At 41.7% G+C, this 14,661-nt stretch overlaps 1 protein-coding gene across 1 annotated transcript in view; it reads right to left on the bottom strand.

The window, feature by feature from the left end:
- Positions 1 to 14,661, bottom strand: part of SPRED2 (sprouty related EVH1 domain containing 2) — a 116,158-nt gene that overhangs the window by 18,299 nt on the left and 83,198 nt on the right. The window contains exons 2-4 of the mRNA XM_021699206.2: positions 11,843 to 12,020; positions 3,646 to 3,814; positions 1,406 to 1,470 (exon numbers count right to left, since the gene is read on the bottom strand). Coding sequence (XP_021554881.1) covers positions 1,406 to 1,470; positions 3,646 to 3,814; positions 11,843 to 12,020 — 412 coding nt within the window. The remainder of the gene's footprint in view (positions 1 to 1,405; positions 1,471 to 3,645; positions 3,815 to 11,842; positions 12,021 to 14,661) is intronic.

The following is a 14,661-nucleotide window of genomic DNA, read 5'->3' as shown; positions in this document are numbered from 1 at the left end:
AGCCAATATTTAAAAATATGAAATAAAAACAGCTTATGAAAGATACTCTTGGGATAGGTCAGAAACTAGTGGAGAACTATTAGATGATTATTACAAAATTCCTATTAATTTTCCTAGGTATAGTAATGATACTGTGCTTTGTAAGAGAACACCTTATTTCTAGGAGATGCATGCTGCAGTATTAAAAGAATTAAAGCACTGAGGTGACTTACTTTCAACTGGATCGGCAAAAACCAAAACCAAAACCAAAACCACATGTGTGCACGCATTCACACATGCACAGATAAAGCAAACGGGGGAAAAATGTTTCAACTGCTGAATCTAGGTTTTCACTGTGTTCTTTCAATTTTCCTGCGGTGCTTTAAAAGTCTCGTAATAAAAAGTGGGAGAAAATGAAATGGAAGAGGAAAAAAACCAGAGTGCAGAACATGAAGTTAAGATGGGCACCTGGGTGGCTCAGTTGGTTAAGCGACTGCCTTCAGCTCAGGTCATGATCCCGGAGTCCTGGGATCAAGTCCTGCATTGGGCTCCCTGCTTGGCAGGCAGTCTGCTTCTCCCTCTGACTCTCCCCCTCTCATGCTCTCTCTCTCTCAAATAAATAAATAAATCTTAAAAAAAAAAAAAAATCTGGTTTCAGGTGTCTAAGGATGTGTGTGTTGCGCAGGTTACAATGTAAATGTATTTCTTACTGTGGGTCAAGGCCAAGAGTTTGAAAAGGCTGCCCTACGGCTTCCTCGCTGCACCAAGCACACCACAGGCTTGCAGTGGACTATTAGTTAATTAACTTCTAGAAGCACAGGACTTCAATGAAGAAGCAAGCTGAGAAATCATTTGGTCTCCAGTTATATCCCATTAACTCAAGCTGTGTCGAACTATCCAAGCCCCTTCCTGCCTTCCCATACATGGGCCTCACCTCCAATCAGCCTTCAGGCCTTTCTTATCAGATGTTTAATTACTCATCAGAAAGGCTATTCTGGCTCCCCCCACCCCCACCCGGATGCCAGGGAGGGGTCAGCAGAAGACTCTGAGTTGGGTGACCAAGTGTCCCAGTTTGCCCCGGCTTGACGCGTCTTGCAGACTTTGATGACTAGTGACTCTTGGAGTTAAAATTAGGACAGTCCCAGGCAAGCCAGATAGTTGGTCACCCTGGATCTGAGGGAAGATGTATGAGAACCTTGGACATATCGGGGAGAGCGGATGCAGTTGTGCCCTGTGGCCAATGGTACCACGGCAACATGGGCAGACCCAGTAGAGCAAAAGTTGTGACAAGACGGAGCTCTCCCTCATGGCATTCCAATAGCGACAGCAAATGCCAAACTGCGGAGTGTCTCTCACACCCTTAAACAGAACCTCTCTCCGATTATTCACCAACTAATCCGGAAAGCAAAGGGCAAAGGGAACTTACTGTAAAAACATCATCATCGCCAAGCTCAGCTTCATTATGGATGGTGGAAGATGAAGTGGTTGAGCCTAAAAAGATAAAAAAAAAGTAATAAGACGCATTTCCAAAGATGATACGTCAAAGCCAATCATTTAAAAAACATATTTTAATAAAACCACATTCCATTCCTTTCGAATGTGAGTTATCAGTAGAAATACGTAACCTGGGAATTAAGTGTTTTTAACTTATTCCTCTTTAATTGACTCTAGCTAGGATGTTCCCTAAAGTAAATCTGCCTACTGTTGTTCTCAATCCCTCAAACTTCTGGCCTGGCCACTAGAGAACAAGCACCCAGAGAGCCACCTCAGAGGGGACAGGGGGCCCTGCCCACTGCTTGGAAGCATGCACACCACGACCAGCCTCTGCCAGTGGTGACCCAGGGGAGACCCGCCACAGTCTCCGTGTAAACAGGACTTACTTTCTGGTCTTTTCATCTGCCAACAAGAGGGCTTGACTAAATAGCTTGTAGGGTCACCTCTTGTTCTGAAATGTAGACACTGGACTCAAAAACCCAGCCTGGGGGAGCTGCATTCCAAGCGGACACCATGCAAAGAGGTTTTCTCTTGCAATGTTGGGGCACCAGTGAGTTTTTGGTTTCTGCAGGCCAAAATTTGGGCTCGTGCCTGAAAACCCAGTTTATTCCATCATGGAATGATTTGGGCGTTTCGGGTTTGATTTATTTACGTGTTCATCTTTTCTTCATTCTGGTATGTAAATCCACATAACATCCTCCTTTTCCCCTAACAGTACCTGATACTGTGTGGACCAACTTGATGGACACTGTTAATGGCCAAAAGGAAAAACATACTTAAATCTGCATATGTGATAAGTATACCAACAGGGAAATTTCTTCTTTATCTTCTTTTTTTGGTTAGGTCTTTAAAAATGTGCATTCAGAAAATATTTTGCTATTCCATAAAACTGAAATTAAAAGAACTGCTCAGAAAGGAATGAGAACTCTTTAAATTTCTAACAAGGGATTGTAGGAGAAAAAAGAAGTCCTCTGCTCAATTACTACTGATCTTTCAGGAGTGTCCTTTACTAGTTTAATTTTTCTAGTCAATTGATGTTTGAGGAAAATTTGACAGAAAACAGCCAGGTAGAGTATATACAGAGAAAAATATTACAAGTAAGAGTCAAATATGTGTGTAGCTTCAGTGAATACGTGGACATACTGCACAATTCTATCAAGAATATAGGAGCTATTTTCTCTGTAAACATTTAGAAGCTATGTTTAATAACATTCTAAACATCTGCCACTTTATGTCAGACCCCTAATGTGAACACTGGTGTTTACTACCCTTTTGGCCATCACATGGTTGGGGTGAACAGACTCATGATCTAGCTAGAACTGTCTTACTACTGACATTGAGTGAGTTTTCTCTGTAAGATTTGCTTTTTGCTCTCCCCCCAAATCCACAAAGAAGAATATTACTTCAGAACACTTTAATTCTTAAACAAATGCAGCCCACGTTCTTTTGTAATTAATCTCCCCAAATTCTGAATTGGGCTTTCACGTGCCTTGCTTGAGTCTTTCTCTCTTCACAGGGCCCAGGCCATGGCACCTTTAACTCTCTGAATGAATAACTGAATGTGTTGAAGTCAAGAACTTGTGCGTTTGCATGTGTGGACTCTAGAAAAGCCCATGAGAACGGACTGCGCAAGAGTCTTCCAGGCCACAATCACATGCAATACAGTGTCTATTACCCACTCTCCCACAGACTTGAGGCCTAACCCGAACCAGGGCTCCAGGAGTCACAGATCCCCTTCCTTTTCAGAGCAGACAAACACCCTGGGCTTGCATTACAGGAAGGCAGTGGGAAGGCCTGGCACCTTCTGGGCCCATTAGAATCCACTCTCCCTTTCTAAGCCAACACGGATCAGACCAAAGCCATTTCAATAGTCAGGGGAAGGTGAAATTTGTCAAAAAGTCACTGACATGGAAGTCCAGAACTTACCTTTTCGGAACAGAGCCTAAAAATCAACTGGGATCACCCTTTACTCTGAAACCCATCTCCTTCTCCCCTGTATTGTCACTTGGAAATTGTTCTCGGTGGCTGTTCCTGAAGTTTTGGCATCTAGTGACCTAGCCCCCAGGCCTCCCCCCAGTAAACCATAAATATAGGATGGCAGACAACTGGAATAAAAAAGACCTCGGAACATTCCCATTGTTCACCTAAGAATGCAATGACAAAATTTGGTACCTTCTATAAGGTCTTCGATTGCTTTCCTCACTCCCCTGTCAAAGGCTCGAGCATCAGCAGGGCTTTGGAAAGTAAGTCCAAATTTCCTATTGTCGACCTTCCAATGATGAAAGGTTGGGTTGGCTTTGGTGTAGACCAAGTCCTTTCTTACATAGCATTCCAATACCACCTGAAGGATTGAAACACACAGGCTGGTTACTTGTGAAGGAGTTGTGATGGTGTCTGGTTACCAAAAATCCAACTAGGAACCATCCATCATTGCTGGCAACTAATGAAAACCTTCCATCCCTGCCTTCTCCTATCTATGAGTCTCTCCATCTTGAAAGAAGCCTTTGCTTTCCTTGTGGACCATCTGCTCTTTGTTGACCCCGCCCTGTTCGCCTTTGGTGATCCTCACTGTACTTTCTAGCCATCCTGGTTCTCAGTTATTTTAATTCCTCCCACCCCTCACTGGGGCGGGGTGGGGGTGGGGGGAGGTTGGTTACTACGCTGAGGGCCCAGGTCTTGGGGCTCTTGCTCTGTTTCAGATTTACTGCTTCTATGTCAGGGCCTTTGTTTTAATGGCTCTCAATCTTCCCTCCTCTGTCCTGATGGGTGTTTCCCAGTGACCTCACATGCAACATGCTGAAAAAATTAACCTGTTCTGAACTTTCTGCCAACTTCCTGTATCTAGCAATGCTGACCCTTCCCTGTTCACGTTCTCCAGCTCAAAATCTCTGTGGTTGTCTCTGTCTCTTCTGCTTTCCCTATCTCCTGTATTATTGACCATCAGGTCCACTTCATTTTTACTACAACATCTTCTAGGTCAACCTCATTTCAGTTGCCCCCACCATGATCTATTAAACTTCTATCTGAATTATTCAAACAATCTCCAAGTTTTTGGTGATGTAGGCCCAGAAATGCCTTTTACTAAGCTGTGACTTGGAGTTGATTGTTACAGACCCTTGATCATTTTATCTTTAAAATGGAAACAACACAGACACCAACATGCTTGGAAAACACTGAACTAGAAACTTAACAGGGTCACACTCATTTCCCAGGATATTCCCACCATCACATTTTACTCTTTTATTTACTCCAGTTCTTCCTGTGACCTTCACAATTTGGTACTTGATTTCACAGATTTTCTAACAGTTTCATGTGCATTAGCCTTGTGCCCCTAACCAAGCTGCAGAAGATCAAGATGTATTACAAAATAACTGCATGGCCAGCACAGTGCTGTTGTTGATAAAGATACCAGGGTTTAAGATTATACAAAGAAGCACTGCCAATCATGTGAATGTAAACGTCATTCTTCATTCATAAAAAACTCCAAAATAGCGACAATATTTATTCCTATGGCTTCATTAGGTACACCAAGATGATTTTGCGAAGTTTAATAGCTTCGATCTTGTTCTGGCAAAGCTCCACATTTAACAAAATAAGATCTTATTAATTTTAGACTAAGCGAAGGGCAAGAGTAAAGCCCTGCCTAAATTAGTATAAGTTCAAATTAGAGAATAACTTTAAATGCGTACAAGTTTCAAGAGTACATCTAAGCAAACATAAGTGCTGCCTAATAAATGGTCTCTGACTTAATAAGTATATGAATATAATAGTCACATTGGTATATCAAATGGAGGTCCCCAGCAGTTCACTTTATCCCATTGTATTGAAAGAAGACAACGGTCCCCTCACACAGTTCTATTTATGGTTAAATTGCTCTTATGGCCATTTTTCTCTAAGAATAGTGCAATGATTAAATGTCAGCCCAGCCCCATTCCAAATTGGGGAAATCCAAATAACCAAGGCTTTAACCAACAAATGTTATCTATTTTAGAATTTAATAGTCTCAATTCAAAGTCTCAAAATAAACTTTTTTGTAAAAACAAAGACTTCCAGTTTCTCCATATTTTTTTAAAGCAAACTCTACCCCAACGTGGGGCTCGAACTCATGACCCTGAGATCTAGAGTTTTATGCTCTACAGATTGAACCAGTCAGGCACCCCCTCCATGTTTTTAGGGTAAAAAAAAATTAGTCTTTGGTCAAGGTTTTCCAAGTTTAAGATCCTCCAGTGGCAAATTTTCTTAGGGAAGTTATAAAATTCTTAGAAAAGTTCAGCCACCTAAAATAAGTGAGGGGAAGGGGATCAGGTACCATCACTTTATGTCCCGTTAAACAAAATAACATCATTACATATCTAAGTTTAATGACAAAAATGAAAAAGTTCAGGTGTTTTCAACCTCACAGGTGTAAACCCTCTGGTGAAGTTTGGTATTAACTTAAAACTTGAGGAAGTCTTTAAAAAGATTATCTTTTTAAATGACATGCATGGGGAGAAAAAAAGGTGATTAAATATTGTCATTGGAAGCTTTAAAAGAATCTACACAAGAAATACATATTGTCAAAGATTTAAGTAATCTACACAAATACACGAAGGCTCCATTCTGGCTCCTCTCTCCTTCCGCACCCTCAATGCTTCTCCACTCCCAGAGTCAGCCACTGTCAGGATGGGGGACACAGAGCCAGGTCCCTTCCTGCGGCTTCTTTATACGCACCTAAGCTTGTGAGTGTTTTTAAATGTGGCCACACCTATAACTGGCTCTGCAACTTGCCTTTTATTTTCCTTGAGAACACGTCTTAGAGATAGATACAGGAAAGAAGTTTTGTTTCATGGCTCAGTAGGGATACGTTAGGATTACTCAGCCATTTTCCACACTAATGGGCATTCAGGTTATTTATTTATTTTTTTTAAGATTTTATTTATTTATTTGACAGAGAGAGACACAGAGAGAGAGGGAACACAAGGAGGGGGAGTGGGAGAGGGAGAAGCAGGCTTCCCGTGGAGCGGGGAGCCTGATGTGGGGCTCGATCCCAGGATCTTGGGATCATGACCTGGGCCGAAGGCAGACGCCGAACGACTGAGCCACCCAGGCGCCCCCAGGTTATTTTTAATCAGTCGCTTTTAGCAATGGTGCTGGAATGAACATCTTGATACATGTTCTCAAATTTTGTTCTGTGAGCTCTTGGGAGCCCTCCCTCTCTACCCCCTCCTCACTTCAGAGGGTCCAGGATGGCAAAACTATTTTCACATAGGGGCGCCTGGGTGGCTCAGTCAGTTAGGCAGCTGCCTTCGGCTCAGGTCATGATCTCAGGGTCCTGGGATCAAGTCCCAAGTCCGGTTCTCTGCTCAGTGGGGAGTCTGCTTCTCCCTCTCTGTCCCTCCCCTCTCACTCATGCTCTCTTGCTCACTCTCATGAATAAATAAAATCTTAAAAAAAAAAAAAAACTATCTCACATAGTAAGACAGTTTTTGCCATTTCTGGTGAGGGGGCCAAAGGCACAGTGAGTAAAACCTGTGTGCCATGCATGTAGGCAAGCAACAGCACCAAACTCGACGCAAATCACCAGATTCATCACTGCCGCTCGGGCCAAGTGGAAAAGGCCAGTTTTATGTCGGATTGTCCTTGATGAAGCAGTTAACAAGTATTAAGTCTTGACCCTTGAACACACAGCTTTTATCCTGTGTGGTGAAATGGGAAGCACACATAATTGGATTCTCAGATCTGCTTCTGCCTTCAAGCTGCTGTAATCCGTTGCTCTGGCTGAAATGTATGAAGAAAGGTGGGCTTTGCACAAATGCTCAGATGGAAGGGGAGGGGCACATCTAGCAGCCTGTTCACTTCTGCTGCATATGGATGAATGACTTGTGCAACTGCTTTAGTTATGACTTGAACGAACTGCCTTTCCCAGGGATCACCAGGTTTACTTGAAAGAACAACCGACAGATGAACGATGGTTATTCAGACACAGGATTTGGCAGATACTTTCTTGAAAATGGACACAGCCAGCCTGTCACTTCAAGGAAAACAACTGGAGGTATTTGTTGCCAATAATAAAATCTGAACTTTCCAGTGAAATCAGAATTTTGGACAGCTTCCCAATACTTAACAACTTTTCTAATGATGTTAAGAAATGTGATTTTTTGGTACTGCAAAATTAAATGCATCAACATTTGGAAGATCCGCTGAACTCAGTAAACCATTATTTTTTAAATGACATGATGTTAAAAAATCAGGAACGAGTAAAAGGTCCACTCAAAGTGAAAGATAAAGCAGTAGATTTTAATGTAACGGGGTATGAAACGTTCATTAATGTGGATTCGGATCACACATTTCAGAAACTACTATAAGCTGAGTTTTAGTGGGGTATTCAAGTACATTTACAATTACCTGAAAAGGCTACTGATATTTTTCTCCCTTTTTGAACTACTTATCTGTGTGAAGCTGGATTTTCCTCATACACTTCAACCAAAACAACAAACAGCAACAGCTTGAAAGGAGGAGTAGATATTAGAATCCAGCTATGTTCTATTAAGCCAGAGATTCGCAAAAATATAAAGCAATGCTACTCTTTTCTCCAATTATTTTTATTTTGGAAAATAGTTATATAGTAACTTGTCATAAACAGTTTTTTAAATTTCAGTTTTAATTTCTAATACGGTAAAAAATAAGTAGCTATAACTCATAAAACAAAATCCTTCTGGGGTCCTCAATTTTAGATTGTACAGGGATTCTGAGACCAAAAATGTTTGAGAACCATTGCTTTCTTTAAATCTTTGTGTGCAAGTCTATCACTATAGGATGGGGTTTAAATATGAAACTGCCAGGTTAAAAAGTATGTACACTTAAAATGAACATCCTGCCAAATTGCTGTTCAAAGAGCTTCAGCAGCTGGAACTCCCACCAAGCGTGTATGTATGCTCACAGACCTGCACATGTACAACGAATGGAATGACTAGCCTTTTAGAGTATGGGGTTCATCTTCGTAGGTGGTTTCTCATGGGATTTAAGGAGTAAACTTCTCTAGTTTATCTAAAATGATTCAACTCATTTTACATTTACATATAATTTCTCAGGAAAACTTAATTGTCCCCAACTTAAAAAAAAATTATCCAAATAACGATTTCTGAATGGATGTCTGGAATAGACTTTCCCCACAGAAACAACAGTAGCTCTGTTCACAGGCTTCAACATATAATTCAAATAATAACAAGAACCAATGTGTTAAATTCTAGAACTGCACTACATTGGAAAAACTAGTGATAACACTGTTTCTATCAGAAAAAGCATTTCTTGTCCTAGTTGTAATACTAGCAACTCTGATACTATCCATCAAAAACGATCTCCACCCTCTCCTCACCATTCCACCATTTAGAGTGGGTCCTTCAACAACCTACCCTATCTGCAGGCTCCCACGTGGGTTCATACCCTCCAGTGGGGCACAAGTGCTGTGTTATGGAAGCTTGGAGGCCAAAGGAGGAGTCACCACATCTCCAAAGGGTGTGTGTGTGTGTATTGTGGGACAGGGTGGGGGGATCAGGGTTAAGTACCACAGAGTAGAAGAGTCCAGAATTTCCCAGAGTACAAGGGGTGGAGAGATGGAGAAACACAACTGGGTGTGTGATTTCAGTTCAAGGGCATATAAAAGTCTAGAAGTGTAGAGTCATAGAATATAGAGGGGACAGGAAGAGAAACTGAGTGACTGAGAAACATGACGGGGGGAGGCGGGGGAACACGACGAGGGAACGAGGCACACAATCCTTGTGCAATAGCAACAAATAACAGAAGCTGGTCCACAACCAGGACTGCCCTAGTACCTTGCAGAGTTAGTGTGAGGGGACCAGGTTTTGGCCTCACAATGAAACGGTTTCCAATGCTGGCTCTGCTAATGACCACGTGCCTAGATCGAGGAAATGGATCACTCCTTGGAGCACTGAGTTTTCCCAATGCAAAGTGGAGAAAGAAGTATCTTCCTCCTTCCAAATGTTGCAGGAATTTAACTGAGGTTATTTACATAAAGGGCCCTGACCAAAATGGTAAAAGTTTACAATTATTATGTATAAGTCAGTGGTAAGATACAAGTTTATAAATACATTTCTAAAATGAAGGGGCTGGATGAGACAATCTAAAGGCAATGTTAGGTTGACATAGTCTATGACAAACTATGAAAATACCAAGAAAAAAGAGATCTAAAAAGATTTAACTGCTCAGGCAAGATAATTTGCTAGCACAAAAGTAATAATAAAAACAAAAAGGGAACAAGTGAAAAAAAATTCTATCAAAATTTTTGCTAGAAAAAGAACACTAACTAAAACAAAAAGGTAAGCAACAAATTTTAAGGGTATTTGCAGTAAATAAGGCAGATGAAGATTAATATCTTTCTTATATAAGAGGGCATGCATGGCAAGGAAAAAAATAAGGCCCCCAATAGATAAATAAACAAAAAACATTGACAGATAATTCACAGTTACAGCTGTTTAACAAACAAAAACATTGATGCCATTAGTACTCGATAACATGATACCACTGTTACTCTGTCAAATTGGTAGTGACTTAAAATACATGAACCTCCCATGTGTTAAAGGAAATTCTCATACACACTGGTAGCAGTTCTTTGTACAAGAATCCAAAGTCATAAAAATTTGACCCCCTAAATTATTCCAAGAAAATAGTAAATGTGGAAAATGAAGGTAGGTCATATGGGGGTGGGGAGGAACCTTAATATTTATAATAACCCTAAGGAGATCATCAAATAAACAATGTTACATCAACTTGATACCAGCACTGTGGAAAATTTCTTATGAGAATGTTAAGGCAAAGCAAATGAGATACAAAATTGTTGACAAGCTCTGGTCAGAGCTATGTAAAAATAAAAATATGCACATGGGGGAAAAAACTACACCAAAGGGCTAACAGCAGTTGCACACATGTGACTTTGGCTCAGTTTTAGGGTCAGAGTGACAGGGTTTCAAATACTGGTTCCAGGCCCTCAAGATGGATCACTGAGAACAAGGAGTCTTTCTGAATCTTCATTTTTTCAGTTATAATTACATAGGCTACTATAAGGACACAATGATGTGACCTAACTAAAGGGCTAGCATTGTATTTAGCACATGGTAGGCATTAGCTGAATGGTAGTTTTTTTACTTTTTATTGGTAGCGTGGTTACATTGCCTTTATTGTGATTATCTTGTAAGTAAGAATGTTTTGATTATTTGACTAATACATAGGGAATTTCCTGAATGGACACCCTTCTTAAAATGAGCTATGTTCTCTCCCTTTAAACTTTCATTCATTGCATTTTTGGAAATGAATCAAGTGTGAAAATAGCATTTCTGTTAATCTATATATAACATTTACAAATTGTTCTGTCTTATCTGTTTGGTAACTTTTTTAAACAGTAAGAAGTGGTTGCAAAAGAAGATTAAATTTGTACATTTAACTCATAAAACTCAACATGTGACACACTTGGTGTTAAGAGTCTCAAATGTAACACTGACATTTCCTGTGGTGTCTTTATATTTTCTCTGTTGGGATTCAATATGATCCTGCACATTTTGAAGCAACAGTTGGCTTTTGAGTACATGGACAGATAGGAGCGATGTTCTTCTAGGTTCAAGGCCACCAATTAAAAATAGGTTGGAACATTCAATTTTTCTTCATATCATAGATTCGTTCCTAACTCAGAACTGGACATCCAAGTTCCTTCCTGGAACTATATGTTACGAACTACCAATGCTCCACTCGTAAAAGAATAATGATCACTCTCCAAAGTACATATTTAATAAGCATGCAGAATTATTATAGACATGGGATGCCACTACTTTTTCCAAACACGTTTTATTCATTAGTGTCTGAAACAAAAGCTAAAGTATCTTTCAGATAAACAGTATTTACAAGTAACCATACGTCAGGTGACATTCTGCCTTTGCATCTGACCTTTTACCATCCAAACCTTGATAGCATGCTCCATGAACAAACACTACATTTTTAAAAACCCCGACTTCGAAGCTCACTACCGTGTGATTCATAACAAAGCACACACTTTTGTTTTGAGTATCTTGTTACAGTGACAGAAAGACAGCTTAGTTAATCAAAGACGCCAACAAGAGAGCCAAATACACGACTTCTAAGCACCTGCGGTATATGGTGTGTGGTAAAAAGTGCCTTTGCTGGGAAGCCAGGGTTACGTGTTGCATTGGCATCAGCTCCCGGGTTCTAACTTCTTAAGTTTTCACGACAGTTTGAAGTCAGAGAAATAAGGGGAGGGAAAAACAACAACAATAACCCAACCTATGAGAAGAGGGCTTACGATCAAACAATAAAGAAATCGGGTGTTGCTGATTTAACCTGTGGGTTGCATGTCTGCCATTACCAGTTTGTCTTTCTGCCGTTCACCATGGATGAGAAAGCCGCTGCGTCCGTTGCCTTCGGGGTGCATAACCTTACAGACCCCCACGCGACTGATCCCGCCTCCTTCCTGTGGGAACCATCCCCCGCTGGAGTCATCTCTGGTCATAACCACGGCCTTGACACGCACAATATAGCTGTCACTAGAACGACAACAACAAGAAGAACGGGGCATGACAATGGTCTGGTAGCTGCAGGACACGTTTCACAATTCAAGATGACCACTGGCTGGCACTTTTCTGGAGTCATCAAAAGAAAATCTAGGTCTGGCGGCAACCTTAAAAGGTGACCCTTCTCGGGGTGTCTGGGTGGCTCAGTCGTTAAGCGTCTGCCTTCGGCTCAGGTCATGATCCCAGGATCCTGGCATTGAGCCCCACATCAGGCTCCCTGCTCCACGGGAAGCCTGCTTCTCCTTCTCCCACTCCCCCTGCTTGTGTTCCCACTCTAGCTGTGTCTCTCTCTGTCAAATAAATCAATAAAATCTTAAAAAAAAAAAAAAAAAGGTGACCCTTCTCAAATTTGAGGGGAAAAAACCCCAAAAAACACTTCAACTAAATACCTTGCCAAAGTACATTTTAAAAAAGATACCCAGTAAATTTAAAGATGTTTGTGAGTCTTTGAAGATGTATGCAGGCATAATGTTCTCTAGTTTCTGGGTTTAAGTATTAATAACAAAATGAATGAGCTAAATGCTGTAATTTGTTATCCCTAAGTTAGGAAAGTCAAACCTATGAACTTAAGGGGATATTACAATTTCAACCCTTAAAACTTAGTTCGCAATGAATGACCTAGGCTTAACATTTTATAAAGCTAATCATCTTCTGATTTAGCACAAGAACAGGATAATTTCCTTCCAAATCACAAATTCACCATGCAATCGCGTATGTAGGTGGGAAAAGATTTCAGTTCCAATACCCTTTACGCATGTGTAGCCTTCTGTTTATGATTTTATTTTTTCCAGGCTAAACTTCAATTTTGCAATAACTTCTTTTGCACATTTGCCAAAAATCCTCTTTCTTCTCCAGAGACCAACTCTAGCTCTTGTCATTCTCTTCATCACTTTTGGGGAAACATATTTGGGTTTTTCAGCAAGGCCATTTAAATTCTCATTTGCTGTTTTCTTTCTTTGGATAGAATTCATTTTTTACTCATTCAAACGTATATTCACATCTTCTACATGCCAGGCACTGTGCCAGATTCTAGAGAAACAAAGATGTAGAGTAACATAGAACCCCCTCTTTCCTTGGGACTCAGGGAAGACCTCTCCTTCCCCCTATGCCAGCCAGAGCCCGGCCACTGCCATGTCCAGTCCACCAGAGACCCTTTAGACAGTCCCTCTCCTCTACACCCTTGCTCACCCACTCACCCAGATTTCCCATGATTGCCTGTGGCTCAACTTCTACTCCCCTCCACCATGCCCCCCTGCTCCCTTACTTCCTTGTCCCCTCCTCAGACTAGTCCTTTCATTTTGAAAACTGGTAAAATATATATGTGATAACATGTACCATTTTAACTGTACAATTCTGTGGCATTAAGTACATGGACACTGCTCTACAACTCTCACCACCATCCATCTCCCGGACTTTTTTCATATCCCAGACCGAAACTCCCTACCCATTAGACATTTTTTTTTTTTTTTTTTTTTTTTTTAAGATTTTATTTATTTATTTGAGACAGAGAGAATGAGCGAGAGAGAGAGAGAGCACATGAGAGGGGGGAGGGTCAGAGGGAGAAGCAGGCTCTCTGCCGAGCAGGGAGCCCGATGCGGGACTCGATCCCGGGACTCCAGGATCATGACCCGAGCCGAAGGCAGTCGCTTAACCAACTGAGCCACCCAGGCGCCCTACCCATTAGACATTTTTAAACCCCCCACTGTTCTCCCCTCTGCCCAGCCCCTGCAATCACCCTTCTACTTTCTGTCTCAATAATTTTGACTGCTCCAGGGACCTCACAGACGTTCCTTTCACTTTCTGAACCTACATGGAAATGTGCTCTGGGGCTGAGCTTCTGGGGCCCATTGACACAAGGCCGCTCTCTCTGTCCAGCCGCTCTCCTTGCTGAGGCTTGATGTGGGGCATGCTAGTCACCTCTGCTGCAGGCTACTGGTGCATGTCCTGGTTTCTCTGAAGCTCCCAAGTCTGACCATGCCACCACTACCCTCCTCTTCAATCTTCTACAGACCTCTGGGCCGCATCCCTTCCCTCATTCCTGGAAGACAGTGGCAGATGGGCCCACTGTCCCTCCATCTCTCCACCACGATCCCTGCTGTGATTCTTGGTAATTTCCTTATTCACACAGAAGTTCCGTACAATACCCTGGCCTCTCAGTTTCTGGAACTCTTCCCCAATGCCCTTGTCTTACACCCAACCTTAGGTACCCCAGCCTAGGTCACACCCATGACCTTGTCATTACTAATATCTGCACCACCTCCTTAACCTCAGTTTTAAGCAGCGTGCTCTCCAGCTGCCTCTTGCCAAATTTGTGGCTCACTCCCTCCACATTCCTACAAGTCTTCACCCCACTGGGACCAACCATCTATTGCTCTGACCCCCTTCCCCCGAACCTTCATGTTCTCACTTGATTCAGTACTCAAGTTCCAGAGTCTGTCACGACACGCTTTTGTACAAAAACGTAACATGATGCCCTCTCTTTCTTCACTGTAATGCCCGGTGAAACCCCAACCCTGGTGAAATTCTACCACCTCCTTAACTCCATGCCCTACCCAGGCTGTTGAACAGGACTTTGTTCAAAGGTCTTGTTTTAAAGTCACTAACCTCAAGTGGG

This window comes from Neomonachus schauinslandi, chromosome 10, assembly GCF_002201575.2.
Source record: "Neomonachus schauinslandi chromosome 10, ASM220157v2, whole genome shotgun sequence".
NCBI classification, from domain to species: domain Eukaryota; kingdom Metazoa; phylum Chordata; class Mammalia; order Carnivora; family Phocidae; genus Neomonachus; species Neomonachus schauinslandi.
This window is presented reverse-complemented; position numbering and strand designations above follow the sequence as displayed.